Source organism: Oncorhynchus keta, chromosome 5 (assembly GCF_023373465.1).
Source record: "Oncorhynchus keta strain PuntledgeMale-10-30-2019 chromosome 5, Oket_V2, whole genome shotgun sequence".
Lineage (NCBI taxonomy): Eukaryota > Metazoa > Chordata > Actinopteri > Salmoniformes > Salmonidae > Oncorhynchus > Oncorhynchus keta.
The window spans coordinates 8,710,059-8,727,598 of record NC_068425.1 but is presented as its reverse complement, the minus strand read 5'-3'; the positions used below and the strand labels follow the sequence as shown (position 1 = coordinate 8,727,598).

At 47.7% G+C, this 17,540-nt stretch overlaps 1 protein-coding gene across 3 annotated transcripts in view; it reads right to left on the bottom strand.

Moving 5' to 3' along the window:
* The window catches only part of LOC118384442 (rap guanine nucleotide exchange factor-like 1), a 31,865-nt gene that overhangs the window by 8,615 nt on the left and 5,710 nt on the right, over positions 1–17,540 (bottom strand). For 2 of the 3 annotated variants that reach the window (XM_035770991.2, XM_035770993.2), the window contains exons 2-12: positions 8,760–8,838; positions 5,707–5,857; positions 4,944–5,041; positions 4,367–4,482; positions 3,932–4,099; positions 3,431–3,528; positions 3,095–3,217; positions 2,760–2,938; positions 2,459–2,549; positions 2,107–2,157; positions 1,795–1,882 (exon numbers count right to left, since the gene is read on the bottom strand). In XM_035770991.2, the coding sequence (XP_035626884.1) occupies positions 1,795–1,882; positions 2,107–2,157; positions 2,459–2,549; positions 2,760–2,938; positions 3,095–3,217; positions 3,431–3,528; positions 3,932–4,099; positions 4,367–4,482; positions 4,944–5,041; positions 5,707–5,857; positions 8,760–8,838 (1,242 nt within the window). The remainder of the gene's footprint in view (positions 1–1,794; positions 1,883–2,106; positions 2,158–2,458; positions 2,550–2,759; positions 2,939–3,094; positions 3,218–3,430; positions 3,529–3,931; positions 4,100–4,366; positions 4,483–4,943; positions 5,042–5,706; positions 5,858–8,759; positions 8,839–17,540) is intronic. The other variant, XM_035770992.2, reaches the window with a different exon arrangement.

The following is a 17,540-nucleotide window of genomic DNA, read 5'->3' as shown; positions in this document are numbered from 1 at the left end:
GGGAGGTCAGGGTGGAGGAGGAGGGAGGTCAGGGTGGAGGGGGAGGGAGGTCAGGGTGGAGGGGGAGGGAGGTCAGGGTGGAGGGAGGTCAGGGTGGAGGGGAGGGAGGTCAGGGTGGAGGGAGGTCAGGGTGGAGGAGGCGGGAGGTCAGGGTGGAGGAGGAGGGAGGTCAGGGTGGAGGGGAGGGAGGTCAGGGTGGAGGAGGAGGGAGGTCAGGGTGGAGGGGGAGGGAGGTCAGGGTGGAGGGGGAGGGAGGTCAGGGTGGAGGGGGAGGGAGGTCAGGGTGGAGGGGAGGGAGGTCAGGGTGGAGGGGAGGGAGGTCAGGGTGGAGGAGGAGGGAGGTCAGGGTGGAGGAGGAGGGAGGTCAGGGTGGAGGAGGAGGGAGGTCAGGGTGGAGGGAGGTCAGGGTGGAGGAGGAGGGAGGTCAGAGTGGAGGAGGAGGAGGGAGGTCAGGGTGGAGGAGTAGGGAGGTCAGGGTGGAGGGGGAGGGAGCTCAGGGTGGAGGAGGAGGGAGGTCAGGGTGGAGGAGGCGGGAGGTCAGGGTGGAGGGGGGGGTAGAGCTCATTATGGAGCTGATCACCTGTGGAGGAGGTTTGTGTTCTCCAAGTAGAGAGATGAATGTCACCTGGTTATGTTTATAGACAGGGTCCCATGTTGAGTTAAGAGGGTGTGAGAGCGGGAGAGAAAGAGAGAGAAAACGTGCCTTTCTTCGATAATGAGGGACTTCTGTTAAGTCGGTGCGGTAGGTTATGAAGTGCCTCAATGCCGATATGTGCTCATGTGTGTGTGTGTGTGTGAGAATATGCTGGATGTCTTTGTATGTCTGTGTATTTAAGTGTACGACTGTGAATGTACCGCAGTCTTTATTCATTCCTCAAGGGGATGTAGAAGTATGTTTACATGTAGACTCCATCATCGGCTGCATCTAGCATGAAACAAGTATGATCGTCGCATACTTGTGTTGCTCAGCATGCGGTCTCCCTGCTGGCCTTTGTGTTTGTGCAGGGTTGAGGTAGCCGGAAAACCATTCTCTTCGGCTAACATTCCACTGCCATTCCAAATGACAAGGAGTAGTAAAGGAGTGGAATGTTAGCTAAAAGAGACTGGTACCCAGGCTAGGGTTGAGGGAGAGATTAACTATGGGTGTTAATTAGCAAGGCGGGGCTCAACGGCTGCCTTCTAATCACACTACACAGTGTGTGTGTGTGTGTGTGTGTGTGTGTGTGTGTGTGTGTGTGTGTGTGTCAGAGATATTATGAGCTCACATCTGGACAACATCTGGGGGGGTGCTGTGTTTGGGGCGGGGTGTAGATGTTTGTGCCCCTGTTTTCAGCACCACACACAAACACAGTGTAGTGTTTCTTCAACTGTGTTTTTGTATGCGTGTCCATGGCCAGGGAGAGGCCTTGAGTAGCAGCCCGACGTCACTTATTTAGTCTGTGGTTTGAGCCAATGGCAGCCTGTGTGGACGGGGTGTGTGTTTCAGTGTGTGTTTTGTATTAGTAAAGATTTCACTTTTTGCCGATGAACATATGCATTTGGGTAGTGGAGAGAGAGAACTACAGTGTTTGTGTGTATTTACTTGATGTGTGTATAGTGTGTGTCACAGGAGGTTGGTGGCACATTAATTGGGGAGGACGGGCTCATGGTACTGGCTGGAACGGAATTGGTGGAATGGTATCAAATCCATTAAACACGGTTTCCATGTGGTTAATGCCATTCCATTTTAACAGACATTATTATGAGCCATCCTCCCCTTAGCAGCCTCCACTGGTGTGTGTGTGTGTGTCTCACCTTTGAGCAGCAGTGGTGTGAAGGGGATGAGGGGGGGTCTGAGGCTGCCCATCAGGTCTCTGTATGACTTGTGGTTCCTGGATGGATCCTGAAAAACAACACCATGTTCACTCACTCACCCTTCACTAAATGTGCCTTATAAATGAACCCATAACCACATACAGATTGGGGTCATTTACTTTTTGAGGTCAGAAGACCTCTTATGAATCTTGACTGACTGAAATGGAACTTAGCCCAACCCTGATATACAGTAAGCCCATATTATAAGGACTCCCTTAACTGTCCCCTTGGAGACCCCGAACAACCACTCACCGCAATGCTCTCAAACTGCTGGAACTGCTTCCTGAACTTCCCAGGGAGGCCCTGCCACAAACCACAGACAAATAGTCCCCAGAGTTATAAACAAATCCCTACGCCAGTGTGTTTGCTGACGTGTATGTTGACTGTGTGTGCATGGAGGGGTGTGTATCACAGGAAATTGGTGGCACCGTAACTGGGGAGAACGGGCTTGTGGTAATTGCAGGAGCAGAATCAGTGGAATGGTATCAAATACATCAAACGCATGGTTGCCATGTGGTTGATGCCATTCACTCCGTTCCAGCCATTATTATGAGCCGTCCTCCCCTCAGCAGCCTCCACTGGTGTGTGTGTGGGGGGGTTTTACCTCCCAGGTGAGGCGAAGGCGGCTGACTGCAGGGTTGTCCAGCCCCAGGACCACAGCTAGGAAGGACAGCAGGTCCTGCTGTTGCTTACACCTGGAGTACATACACACACACACTAGATATGACTAGACAATAACACACACTTCACCATAAACTAACACCATAAAACACACTGTTAGGAATGACCAAATAACACTACTTGGCACTAATCTAAACTATTATCGTGACCATACACACTATTAAAACATATATCATCAAATTGGCACATAATTCAATAGGACTGACAAGACACCCGGAACTCACAGAGCTGCGATCTTGATGAACTTGCGGAGGAGCTGCACCCTCTTGGGCAGCGACTGGCACTGCAGGATCTCGGTGGCGACCCAATGCTGCACCTCGCTGCATCGCTGCAGTACCAGCTCAAGGTTGAGGGGGCGCCAGCGAGCCTGCTCGCCGTGGAACACGTAGCACACAAACTCCACCTGGACATAACAATGTAGAAACGTACAATAAGTCTAGAGCATCGGAAATGTAGGTAGACCACACACAGCATAAAAAGTTTTCGTCGCTGCTAACTTTTTGTTGCAATTATTTAGCAGAGGTTCTGCCCAGTACTATCAGCTCCACCAATCACGGACCTCATGCACGCAGCTGAAGAGCTCCCAGTCAAACACTACCAGCTGAGTGGCTACCTCCTCAGCACTCATGTCATGTAGTTTACTGTCGCCGGGCGACCAGTGGATCTCCTCAGGTAAGGGAAGCTAAAAGAGAAACAAAAAGAGGCGTCTTACCAGAGAAGCTTTGGACTAAAACACCATTGTTTCATCTCCTTGGCATATTTTTTATATTGATAGCTTTCTGAGAACTATAATGAATCAAATGTAAACAATGTTTAGTGCTATCCAAAATGGCCACCAGCCAGGGCTTTTCATTCCTCTCCATTGTTAAGTGATAACTCGTGCTCTAGGACTCACCAGGCTCTCCAGCTCGGAGGGCTCGCAGGCAAACAGGTGAGTGTTGACTCCCAGGGTGGTGAAGACTGCCTCGTCGCTAGGCCGGAAAGCGGCCTTCTCTGAGAACACAACAACACAGATGAGCTCACACATCAGCACACACGCAATGGATTAGTAGAGATTCCAGCGAACACATAACAAAAAGCACACAGAGACATGCCAGAACATCAACAAACTGTTTTCATCTCCATAGAGTCAAATCACTTTTGGCAGCTTAGCTCCAAGCAGTGGTGGGTAGTCATTTGTGGATTTAAATCTAAACCTCTTTGTGGATGTAAGCGTTGCTGTTCAAACAATCATGTCAAAGCTTTGTCTGATTGGGTGTTTTGGTTGTTGAAGTGTTTTTTTTTCTTCTGCACAACGCAAATCAAAAAGTAGGCATGGCGAGAAGTAATCGTAGGTTTAATGTATACAGTATCTGTGTGTGTGTGTGGGGGCCAGTGTGTGTGTGTGTGGTCCTACCCCCAGCGGAGGTGACAGCCACCAGCAGCAGGTTGCCAGGTTGGGTTGGCTGGTCTTCGCTGTACTGCAGCTTCTCCCTGACCAGCGCCAGGATCTCCCCCACGCGGCACGACAGACGGCTGCGGATCGTCACGTACGAGTGATCCGGCGTGTACACCCTGCAAAAGACTGTCCGCACACACACACACCCTTTTAAACTTCACCCACATGGCTCTAGTGTGTACAACATCTGTCCCATATCCTCATATCTGTTGGCCTGTATCTGAAGACCTTAAAGGAAAATACCACTCAAAAAATAATAATAATAATTGTCCACTGTTGATACGGTCCCAATTTTTTTGCATGTGAGAAATTACATTTTCAAGATATAGAACTTTCAAAATACAGAAAGTGTCACAGTATGATGCGTTTTGCATCACATCCTGTCTCACTCACTCTCGTCTGATCCCCGGAAGGCCTCTCTGGGCTGCAGACAGGCGTCGATGCGGCGGAAGTGGCGGAAAAGAGGACGCACTTGCTTCTTCCGAATCTCCTTGTCCTCCTCGGAGCTGCTTAGGAAAACACAGTAGACGGTCTGTCAGTCTATGCCTCCTTTCAAAGCCAGCTAGTTTGTATTTGGCTGTGATGGCTTGTGTGCTACAGTGGGATGGATCCAAAGGTCTGTATGTACCGTCGCGTGTAAGCAAGTAGATTGTAACTAATAGGGGAAGGCACCACAATAGTTGCAGTGCAAGAAAAGCCAGTGTGAGCTAGGAGGCTATAGGAGAAACCAAGGCCATTAAAAACAACCTATTACACTAATTAACAGTGATTGTGCAATAAAGGCTTTGACTAAACCAAGAGGTGCGACACAGCAACATCCCGCTGCAACGCCTTTCAACAGCCCCAGAATACCAGAAACGCTAGCAGACTGGTGCTAAAAGACGAGGCTGCGGGCTCGGTGTGTGTGTGTGTGTATGTGCGTGCTTGCGTGTGTGTGTGTGTATCTGGCTGGGGTGGATGTGTGACTTACGGGCATTGGAGGATCTCGGTCCAGCGCTGAAGCTTCAGCACGTCTTCCACGAGCTCAGGGAACTGACTGAGTTGTTGGACTGCACACAGATATAGCTCCTGAGGCAAAGGAGAGACATGACTTTCAGAGAGCGAGTGCACTTTGTGCCTCTGTGTGTCTACCAGCACTGTGTGGGCAGTTGCAGTTGGTCACAAGATGTGCTGCTGGACAGACAGACTGCATCTACAGTGTTCTGAGAGAAAGGAGCGAGAGAGAAAGAAAGCGAGACAGAACACTACAGAGCGATAGGTAGACGACAGTGGCGACAGAACGGAGCAGTGTTAGAGGCCATGAAGGAAACCGACAGATGTGTTTTTAATGTGAATATAGAAGGAAAGATCGAAGAGGCCAAAAGCCTCATTTCCCAAGGTGTGTTCAGCTGAGTCATTTCCGTCACCATGACAACCTGGGCGGCCCTAACAGGCTGCTGCCAGAATCAACACTCCACACACAGCTCCCACCCAGAGAGAACGCCACAGCACACAGCCTTGATGCCAGGCTGCTTGGATGGAAGAGCAGGTGTGTGTGTGCTTGTAAAGTGCGTGTTTAACACTAACGAGTTGTTAGATCTCACGCCATCGTCCTGCTGGATGTCTGTTTGTGTGTGCGTGCGTGGTGTATCTGTGTGTATGTGCGCACGGGTATGTGCATGTGCGTGCGTGTCTGTGTGTGTGTGTATGTGCGCACACGTGCATGTGTGTGTGTGTGTGTGCTGGACCAGTACCTTGGGGAAGCTGTTGGACCTCTCGCCCTCTTCCTGCAGCAGTTCTCTGTATGTGTCCAGGTAGCGGAAAGCAACACTCAGCACAGCCTGCTTCCTCTCTGCTCCGTCCCAGCTGGGCCAGCCCTCCCCTGCCTTCCCCTCCACACCGAATCTGAACCCAGAGTCAAGGGGGAAAAACACCACAGAGACCGAGAGAATATCTACTGATAGCTGTCATGAGGAGATTAATATTGAAGTTGGGGAAGATATGGAATCATTTGGAGAAAGCTATTTTCTAGTACTTGTTTACTATCCACACCAAAATGATTTATATGCCACACTAGCAAAGGATACACACACACTTTGTAATTCTATCATAGTTGCACAATGTCGGTTATGAGTACCTTCACGCACACACCACACACCACACTGACAGAAGGCACACATTAAATTACCACTCACACAAGCACTCAAAAACACCCTGTAGAAACTCTAATAAACTCACTGAAACACACAGCTGTAGAACCATGGTCACCAGACACGCAGATGGAAAAACACAGTATTTCAGTGCGGTGTTCAGAGTCAAACAAGCAACTCGTAATTACAGTTTAGCCAGAGGAGAGCAGAGAGCTGTGTGGTGAAGGCTCAGACACACCCATCCATTGCGCGCACACACACACACACACACACACTCCTTTTCCCTCCAGCTCCCAGCCACAGCAGAAGGAGAGGAGAGCATCTTAGCAAATAGAGCAGTAATGAGTTTTGAAGAGCTCTGCACGGTTCAGCACCAGAATTTGTGTGATATTGGGATATTTTTCATCCGGTGACTTGAGGTATACCATCATGCGTCTATGTTGGACTCGCCACCAAAGAGGAGTCATACGTGCACACGCATGGGGAAACCTGCTATCCTATCCTAAATATAAAGAAGGGACTACCCACCGGACTCCACGGCTACACTGAAGGGGACCATCCCTGACACCCTCCTCTATTTCAGACCCCAATCCAAGTCCACCACAGACCTGTGACCTACAAACTCACACACTAAACAGTATTTATCAATGCCCTGGATCACATTCCAGATCTAGTCATCCTATAGCTATGATCCCCTGTTCACCTGCTTCTCCCAGCTCCAGAAACCGCAACCTAACCTTAAGGCCAGCTGCTGGGTTTATATTGCACTGCAGTATCTTATTCTCTCGGTTTTGTTCTATTGGGTTGAGTTCTATTGCTGGTGTGAGAGTTTGGCCCCAGCTTCCACAGTGGCTTGGAGTCCCTCCAAAGCTCTTCAACATAGCCAGGGGTTCTGGGCTTTGATCGCTCAGCCACTACAAGTGTAGTGTGTGTGTGTGTGTGTGTGTGTGTGTGTGTGTGTGAAGGGTCTGGGATGAGTTACTCAGGGAGAATGACGTAAAGGGAGGAACTCTCAGTGTTCCTAATGGAATGGGAGGTAGCATTTGTTTTCATTTCCAGGAGGAAGCCAAACGTGTTTCCACAACAGAAGATCTGATTAGGGCCAGCGAGACCGAGGGAGAGGTGTGGATGGAGAGAGGGTGAAGAGAAAAATAATAGGTGGGAGAGAAAGACAGCGGGAGGGAGGAGGAGAGGGGAAAGGGTTAAGCGGTACAATGGAGAACAGGCTGGATCATTGATCATGTGTAAGAACACCCCCCTCCCCCCACACACACACACACACTGGGGCGTCTCACTAGGGCCCAGACAAGCTGCATTAAGGGCAGCGAGGCATGCGGACGGTCTTTCCCAGAATGCCTTTGTGTTACAGTCTCCGTCGAGAGTCCCATTGTCGCCTGGAGGGCCGATCAGGCCTCTAAAAACACACACAGCCAGGGTCTTCAGCGAGGGAATGGAGGTCAGACACACTGAACGGGGGTTCTGGGAGAAAAGGGGGTGTAGTGTCCGTCCAGACGTAGACCACTATCCCTTACACACAGACATGCACCGACAGACACACAAATGCACACAGACACACATAATATCTAGTGGAATCTCATCACTAAAGATGAATGTCTTTACTTACAGTACATACAGCCTTCAAAAAAGAAAGCGATCATGATGGGGGGGGGGGGACGCTATCATAATGGATGAAAATTAAGATTCTAAAGCCAGAGATAGGCAGGATAATATCATTGCTGTAAATATATTAATTGTAGATAGGCAGAAGCCTCATATCATATCTCTTGGTCCACTGTAGTGTAATGATATGAGAAAGGGAGTTAGCCACGAGGCTGACGTTAAGTAGCAGTGTGGCTCATTGCCAATGAATGCACTACTACTGCGACCCAAATCCCAGCTCTGCGTCAGGGAATGTTGCTCAACTTTACTGAACCCCCTGTGGTGGTGCCAAAACAGAAACCCTGTTCCTTGGCTTGGTGCAGACGGGAGCCAGAGGCGTTGTTGTTACTAAGGAGTCTTCGGTTCTTAAACCTTTGGTCGAGTGCTCCTGCCAAGTTACGAGCAACAGCACTGGATAATCTTACTCAAATTGAGCGCCGGCCTGACTGAGTAGCCTAATATGGCTTTGATACTGTAGAAAATATAAATATTCATAAAAATTACATTTTATTATTATAATATATATATATATTTTTTTAAAGTGGCTAATTTGCAAGAGCTTTTACCTGAACACTGTGTGCATGTTCCATAAAAAACAGCCCTTGCTTTTAACATAGCGGACATCATATGCTAGGCTACTTAACATGTTGCTTCAAAAAGACAAAAGATAACCTTTTCTGAAGCAAAAAAAAAAAAAAACATTGTCCATGTCCAAATTCGGTGTCAAGGCTAGTTCAGTGCCATTGTTTATATTAGCCTAGCGAAGTAAGTGGCGTTGAACAAAACAGCATTATCTTGGTGCTAACGAGCACTCGGACAGGAAACCAGAAGTGGGCCACCCTCGCCTTGCACAGCGGATGGGAGTGCTCGGACCGAGCCTTCCTGCATCCCAATTCTTCCTGGGGATGTCTGGGAAGGGTGTGTAGGTGTGTGTATGTTTACACATTGGGGCTCCCAGGTCAGGCTAGGCCAGGAAGGAAAGGGAAGGTAAAGGATACTGCTGGAGTAGGACCTGCTGGAACCTGTCTGAGGCCAGGAAGATGGGGTGAGTCAACATGAAGTCATCCAGGAGGGTTTCTGTGGAAACGAGAGAGAGAAAGAGGGAGGGAGACAGAGAGAGGTGGGGAGGGAGACAGAGGGAGAAGAAAATGGGCAGGAAAAGAGTGTAAGAAAAAGGGATTATGAAGAGGGGATATTGGGAGATAGGAGAGGAAGAGAGAGCGGGAGAGAGAAAAGCATGTTAATTATGCATGGCTGTGCTTCTACAGCCGGTGCAGCTGTATCTCCACTGTACTTGTTCAACCGGTCGTGCCCCAAAAGCTCAAATTTGATTATGGTGTCAGAGAGAGATAAAAAAAATGGGTGTCTGAAATCCCTTAACGTCACCTTTGTCTGCTGTTAAATCCCTGGCCCTGGCGCAGCGCAGGGGCTTCTGCTACTGGGCTAAGATAAATCCTGTCTCAGTGAAACCGCCACCTGGTCCTCTGTGCTCCAATTCAGTCTATAGCTCTACACACCAGAGGGGAGGCATATTTATAAACCCTGACTAGGAGTCTCGGACCGGCTGGACTGCGGTTAAACCGCTCCAATCCCACTAAATCAGACGAGATTTCAATGACTCGTGCGGTGGTGTTGTTATTATTATTATTATTATTTCAAATGACAACAAACGAGACGGATGAAATTGGAAAGTGTAGGCCTATTTCCTCTCTGGTTAGGGGGAAGTTGTTATTCTGGAAAAGCAGTAGACGGAGTGTGGAGGGATTGTTCCCGGTGACAGGATATACTTTCTCTAGTTTACTGCTGGTGTTATGGGGATAAGCAGGCTAGTTGGATACTTAACCTCGCAGGGTCAGACATATGAGTTAAAGAGTGTTGTATTTTACAGACAGATATTAACACACTGACCATCAACAAGACACCACACGCACACTAGGGGTGTGAGGATGTTGACAATATAGGCCTGCAGACGTGTGTTCAGGATATGTCACAACAACAAACAAAACAACAAAGGTTTTGATGAAAATGACTAGAAGCTGAGGCACAAAAAGGGGTGCCCCACATTCCATTACCCAGAGTGCATCATTAAGAGAGCACTCACTAGCCGTGCTAATCAAACTGCCCCCATGCTCAATCCCAGACTGAGACCGTCACAAACGGAACCCACTGACCTCTGAGGGAGGGTGTGTGTGGTGTGTGTGTGTGTGTGTGTGTGTGTGTGTGTGTGTGTGTGTGTGTGTGTGTGTGTGTGTGTGTGTGTGTGACAGAATTTGGCACACGTTGGAGCGGGGCTGGGACAGTGGAATGGCAATACCTGCTTTGAATTCATAAAGCATAGAAAGCATGGAGGCGTTGCTGTTCGATCACTACTAGATTAAGACCTGTTCAGACCGCTCGTCCTCCTGGCTACTCTAACTATATTTCAACAGGAAAGAAAAGACAAATACTGTGTGACATTGGATATTGCAAAAACTACAGAACCAATTCTCTGCATGTGATTCTATTGCTTGATTGTAATAGAGGCTTCTGATCCACTCCCTTCCTGAAGTATCCACTACATATGGTAATTAGGCACTTCCAATGAATGTAATATATTTGTCGGTGTCCGTGTGTGGATGACATTTAAATATGTGTGCTTGTGTGGTATTTTGCGGGTTCGACTGTGTGCATGCTAGTGTGTGGCTGTGTGTGTTAAAACGTGCTCGTTTGTGGGCTACTGCGGGTATCTGTAGTCGTTGCGTGCTGCAGCGAGTGAGTCCACACATCGTCGACCTCTTGGCAGTACTGGTTTCCCACAGTTGCCTGGGAGATGCCACGTTGAGTGGCTGCAGTGAGACTGAGCCCAGAGAGCGAGAGAGAGAGTGGAAGAGCGGCAAAAGATGAGCAGAGGAAGTAAACAGCACGATAAAAAAAAAGAAAGAGTATGAAAGTCAGACGACAGGCAAAGCACAGAGAGAGAGAGGAAAGAGAGAGCGAGAACGTGGGTGGCGGGGGAGAAACAAATGGGATGCAAAAGAAAGAGAACCAGAGGAAAGAGAGGAGAGTGCATGAGAAAGAGAGAGAACCAGAGGAAAGAGGAGAGTGCATGAGAAAGAGAGAGAATAAGAGAAAGAAGTGAGTGAGTGGGCGAGGAAGAGTGGCGAAGGCCACGGGTCTCGATCACCTTCCCCATCATTATTCCCCTGGAGCTCTGTGTGTGACCACAGGAAAATAGCACATCCTTTCAACTCTACCTGCAAAGGAACAGCAGGGCGCTACAGAGCTAGCTATGAAGTGCAGTATGGCAAAGGAGACCATAGAAACTAATAGCATAGAGAGGACACATCCCCTGTTTGTTTCATGTGTAGCTTACATAATAAAGTCTCAGACTAGAATGTGAGAGAAGTCATCCTGTTTGACTCATCCAATATGGCTGCCGGGCTCTCGGGCAGGTTGCCACTGTGTTTCATTGGTGAGGTCTGTTCAGGTCATTCACCTTCTAGACGTGGGGGAAGACCCATTGTGACAGGCTCTTGGATCCACACAGTGGTAACAGAGAGAGATGGCCACTGATAATCTCCCTGCTCCACTGTCAAACTAATACAGTGTGTCCAACCCCCGCAACAAAGAGAGAGAAATAGCATGTCCCGAAGATGGATCGGTGCACGTAACAGGGTGGGGAGATGGTTTCTCTCTCTCCCTCTCTCCAAAGCCTGTTCTCTCACTTTCTCTCCTCTAGCCACGTATTATGCTAAAGCTTAAAAGTGCAGAAAATCTCTGGCTCAGATTAGAAGTGAGCACACCGCTCCACATGACAGGAGTGGGAGAGAGGAGCACAAATCCAACTCCCACATAAACACAGACACAAAACACATACGCCCAGAATCTCAAACATGTGCACCCCCATGCACACGTTGTACATGTACACATAAACGTGCTTGCACATTCATACAGAGGTAGATGATTCCAAATGGACACGACACATACAGGCACTTACACAAACTCAACTAATTTACAGATGACAGACTCGCTCATTCAAACACTTGTGCATGAATAGAAAAAAACAAACAAACAAACACTCCCTCCCTGCAATGCCCCTGATCTCAGGATCAAAGCCCACCTCCCACTACTGCCCACCTCCCATGGTCTGTGCCTGAATCCAAAAGGCAAGAGGGCTGTGGTGGTGTGTGTGTGGGGGGGGGCAGAGCATACAGCCTTGAAGTACACCCTGTCCTTCATCCCCCTTTCTCTCTTTCCCTGCAGGAAGCATAAAGGCTGGGAGGAGAGGAGTGCACACTCCCTTCAGGGGTGGAAAATGGCAGGATGGAGAGATGGAAGGAGGTTGTGGTTCAAGGCACAGCTGTGGGCCACCTTATACCAGGGTGGAAGGGGGGAGGAGATTCAGCCTCATGACAACACAAGGTCTGGAGACTGGTCATAAAGCAAAAGCTGTACATGTGGTTAAGATCTGAACCAGTGGGACTGATTTTTTTTAAACAAGACATTTACTCCCGAGGTGCTGACCGGTAGAACCCTCTACAACCACTGTGACCCTTGCTAGTCATCTAGGAACATTTGAACACCTTGATGAGCAATCTGTCCTTAATGGCCACGTACTCTTACAATCTCCACCCGGCACAGCCAGAAGAGGACTGGCTACCCCTCAGAGCCTGGTTCCTCTCGAGGTTTCTTCCTATGTTCCAGCCGTCCTAGAGAGTTTTTCCTAGCCACCGTGATTCTACATCCGTATGGCTTGCTGTTTGGGGTTTTAGGCTGGGTTTCTGTACAGCACTTAGTGACATCTGCTGATGTAAAAAATAAAAAAGGCTTTATAAATCAATTTGATATTGGAGAGACAGAAAGGCAGATTTCAGCCCATCCCTAGCTACCAGCCGAACTAGTCTGGTATGCAGTTATATAAACTGTGATGCGTATCCCGTTTCTATGGTGACCTTATCTCTTTGAATGTACTCTACCTTACTATGCGCATCCAAAAACACACACCCTCTCAGCTCTCTCTTAAGTGTTTGGGTTTCAGCATGAAGCGGTCAGATGGAGAGGTAGAGAGTGTGTGTGGGCGAGTGTGTGTACTCTGCATCTGCCTGTTGGCGCTTGTTCCACTAATCTGGTGCATCTTCCCCACTACCAATTCCCATTCTCCACCTCCAAAACACACAGCCGTTGAGATGCAATATGAACATCAGGGCAAATATAAAACACATACACAATCCTGTGTCGATATGGCAGAGGAAAAATTCACACACACACACACACACACACACACACACAAGATATGCATGGACAATCTGGATTTTATAAGTAACCCGAAACCAAATGGTGACAAACAGAGACACGCAGCAGTGGTTCCCTGCTGTTCATAGTAACCTAATTCAAACTGCACCCAGTAGCTACTCTGCGGCATCCCCTCCCCAACCGCAACCTAATTCAAACTGCACCCAGTAGCTACTCTGCGGCATCCCCTCCCCAACCGCAACCTTCCATTTTGGGCAGCGGAGAGACTTGTCTGGCCACTCGCTCCAGTGAGCTTGCAGCAAGGCTCAAATATGCACCCAAGGCCATCCAAGTCCAGGCAATGCCTTTGCCAGTCACATACTTGAAGATTGTGTTTTTTTTCACTGTCTTTTTACTGTTGTTTTTATTTCTTCACTTAACTATTGGTCACCTAATACCTTTTTGTTGTTGAAATTGCACTGTTGGTTAGAGCCTGTAAGTAAGCATTTCACTGTAAGGTCTACCTACACCTGTTGTATACGCCGCATGTGACAAATAAACTTTGATTTGATTTGACTTTCCCACCACAGTGGCTAATGCTATAGGACACATTCATACAGTACCAGTCAAAAGTTTGGACACCTACTCATTCCAGTGTTACTTTGTTAAAAGTTCATTTGTGGAATTTCTTTCCTTCTTAATGCGTTTGAGCCAATCCATCAGTTGTGTTATGACAAGGTAGGGGTGGCATATAGAAGATGGTCTTTTACCAAATAGGGCCAAGTCCATATTATGGCAAGAACAGCTCAAATAAGCAAAGAGAAACGACAGTCCATCATTATTTTAAGATATGGTCAGTCAATTCTGAAATGAAGAACTTTTAAAGTTTCTTCAAATGCAGTCGCAAAAACCATCCAGCGCTATGTTGAAACTGGCTCTCATGAAGACTGCCACAGGAAAGGAAGACCCAAGTTCATTAGAGTTACCAGCCTCGGAAATTGCAGCCCAAATAAATGCTTCACAGAGTTCAAGTAACAGACACATCAACATCAACTATTCAGAGGAGACTGCGTGAAACTATTCAGAGGAGACTGCCTGCATTCTGCAGTGATACGCCATCCTATCTGGTTTGCGCTTAGTGGGACTATAATCATCAAGGCAAAGGGTGGCTACTTTGAAGAATCTCAAATATATTTTGATTTGTTTTGGTTACTACATGATTCTATATATGTTATTTCATAGTTGTGTCTTCACTATTATTCTACAATGTAGAAAATAGTACAAATAAAGAAAAACCCTGGAATGAGTAGCGGTAGATGTCCAAACTTTTGACTGGTAATTGTGTGTATATATATCCGGATTTGGAAACACTGCTCAAATGTTTATTATAGGTCCACAATGTTTCCAAGACACTCCCACCAAACAACACTAGGGGTCACACCCCAGATGTCTAAGCCACTGGTTCTCAATCCTGGTCCCGGGGACCCAAAGGGGCGTAAGCAATATGCCCGCATGGCATCTCTCTCTCTAGTACACGCCCCTGTGACAGAGCTATAAAATAAGTGCACATGTACAAACACACATGGCTGCCACAGGAAACGCCCTTAAATCAACAGACTACACCAACAATGAAAAAGACAATGTTTTTCCTCAGTTTTCGTCTTTGCCCTTCAATGCAGCTGCTGTGACCTTTTGGCTGCTTTACACACGTTTAAAGACCATGTTGGAACTGAAGGTTGGGATTGATGGGTCTTCTGTTTGAGCCTTCAACAGCAGAACTCCGGAGGAGATGGCTACTGCAAACATATGCCTTTCACCCTTCCTCCAACCGCACAATGCTTTTGTTGGAAATGTTGAACTACTAACATTTTGCTCTACACACTGTGTGGTCAGAGCATACTCTCAGCTACTTGCCAAAGCCTCCCCAGCTTCTCCTTCACCCAAATCCAGATAGCAGATGTTCGGGAAGAGCTGCATAACCTGGACACATACAAATCAGCTGGGATAGACAATCTGGGCCCTCTAAAATTATCCGCCGCCATTGGTAATAGGGGTGGCAACAGTCTGTTCAACCTCTCTTTTGTAATGTCCGAGATCCTTAAAGATTGGAAAGCTGCCGCAGTCATCTCCCTCTTCAAAGTGGGTGACACTCTAGACCCAAACTGTTACAGACCTATATCCATCCTTCCCTGCCTTTCTAAAGTCTCCGAAAGCCAAGTTAACAAACAGATCTCTGACCATTTCGAATCACACCGTACCTTCCCCGCTATGTAATCTGGTTTCCGGGCTGGTCATGGGTGCACCTCAGCCACGCTCAATGTACTAAACGATATCATAACTGCCATCGATAAAAGACAGTACTGTGCAGCCGTCTTCATCAACCTGGCCAAGGCTTTCGACTCTGTCAATCACTGTATTCTTAACGGCAGACTCAACAGCCTTGAATTCTCAAATGACTGCCACGCCTGGTTCACTAACTACTTCTCAGATAAAGTTCAGTGTGTCAAATTGGAGGGCCTGTTGTCCGGACCTCTGGCAGTCTATGGGGGTACCACAGGGTTCAATTCCCGGGCCGAATCTTTTCTCTGTATATATCAACGATGTCGCTCTTGCTGCGGTTGATTCCCTGATCCACCTCTATGCAGAAGACACCATTCTGTGTACATCTGGCCCTTCTTTGGACACTGTTAACAAACAAGCTTCAATGTCATACAACACACCTTCCGTGGCCTCCAACTGCTCTTAAAACGCTAGTCAAACTAAATGCATGCTTTTCAACTGTTCGCTGCCCGCATCCGCCTGCCCGTCTAGCATCACTACTCTGGACGGTTCTGACTTAGAATACGTGGACAACTACCTAGGTGTCTGGTTAGACTGTAAACTCTCCTTCCAGACTGATATTAAACATCTCCAATCCAAAATCAAATCGGCGTCCTATTTCGCAACTGCCAAACGCTGCCAAACATACCCTCGTAAAACTGACTATCCTACCAATCCTCGACTTTGGCAATGTCATTTACAAAATAGCCTCCAACACTCTACTTAGCAAACTGCATGCAGTCTATCACAGTGACATTTGTTATGTCACTAAAGCCCCATATACCACCCACCACTGCGACCTGTATGCTCTCGTCGGCTGGCCCTCGCTACATATTCGTCGCATATTCGTCGCCAGACCCACCGGCTCCACGCGCTCCAGCAGGTATCACTGGTCATCCCCAAAGCCAACACCTACTTTGGCCACCTTTCCTTCCAGTGCTCTGCTGCCAATGACTGGAATGAATTTGGGGACTTATATCACCCTCACTAACTTCAGGCATCAGCTATCTGACAAGCTAACCGATCGCTGCAGCTGTACACAGCCCATCTGTAAATAGCCCATCCAATCTACCTACCTCATCCCCATTTGATTTACTTTTTTGCACACCAGTATTTCTACTTGCACATCATCATCTGCACATCTATCACTCCAGTGTTAATTTGCTCAATTGCAATTCATTCGCTACTATGGCCTATTTATTGCCTTACCTCCTCACGCCATTTGCACACACTGTATATAGACCTTTTCTATTGTGTTATTGACTGTACGTTTGTTTATTCCATGTGTAACTCTGTGTTGTTGTTTGTCGCACTGCTTTGCCATATCTTAACCAAGTCGCATTTTTAAATGAGAACTTGTTCTCAACTGGCCTACCTGGTTAAATAAAGGTGAAATAAAATAGACAAAAATAAAATAATTAACAATACACCCTGCCATAGTGGCTTCATGCCTTCTCCAAACCCTCTCAGTTTATCATCATGTAGCATGTACATCTTCCTCTGGCCCTTATGCTGGGGACCATTCTGGAGAGAGTATGCTTCTTGGTCTTGGATTGAGTGTGTGTCCCTTAAATGTAACCTGACAGTTCCCATGCTAGTCAATTCTCTCTCTCTAATACAACTGTTCCCAAATCAGATTCCTAAGCCTGCCAAGTTGATTGGTCTACCATCCCCTGCGATTAGGCCTGTCCCATGATCAGTATTCAGTGTTTCAGGGCGAGGGAGGAAGAAGGTTTGATATTAGGCGTTTCCCCCAATGTGCTCGTGGCCATCTGTGCGCGAGCGTGTGTGTGTGCCTAATGTTGCACACCGCATGGCAGAGATAAGAACCACCGCTCCGGTCACATCAAAGGATGTCAAGTGGCGAAGGAGTTCACCAGGGTAAGTCATAGTCACTACCCGGCTGGCAAGGCTGCTGCAACCCGACTCCCTCTGGATGGTCAAAACGAGTTGGTACCAAACTGCCAACTGAGAGAAAGAAGGCACTGATCTACTTGTCATCAGCCCACCTGGATAAGCTAGTAGATAAAGAAGTGATGATTAGATGAGAACATTCTTATGATATAGAAGCCAGTTTACAAGAGTATTTTGCTCAGTCTCTCCGTTCCCCTCTTCCTCCCACTGGCTGGCACACTGTCCATATAGTTTATGAAACCTCTATTCAGTCTCTCCCAAGTCTCATGTTCTCAAACACTCATCTCCTTCCTTCCTGCATTCCCTCTGTTTCTCTTCCCCCCACTCCTCCTCCT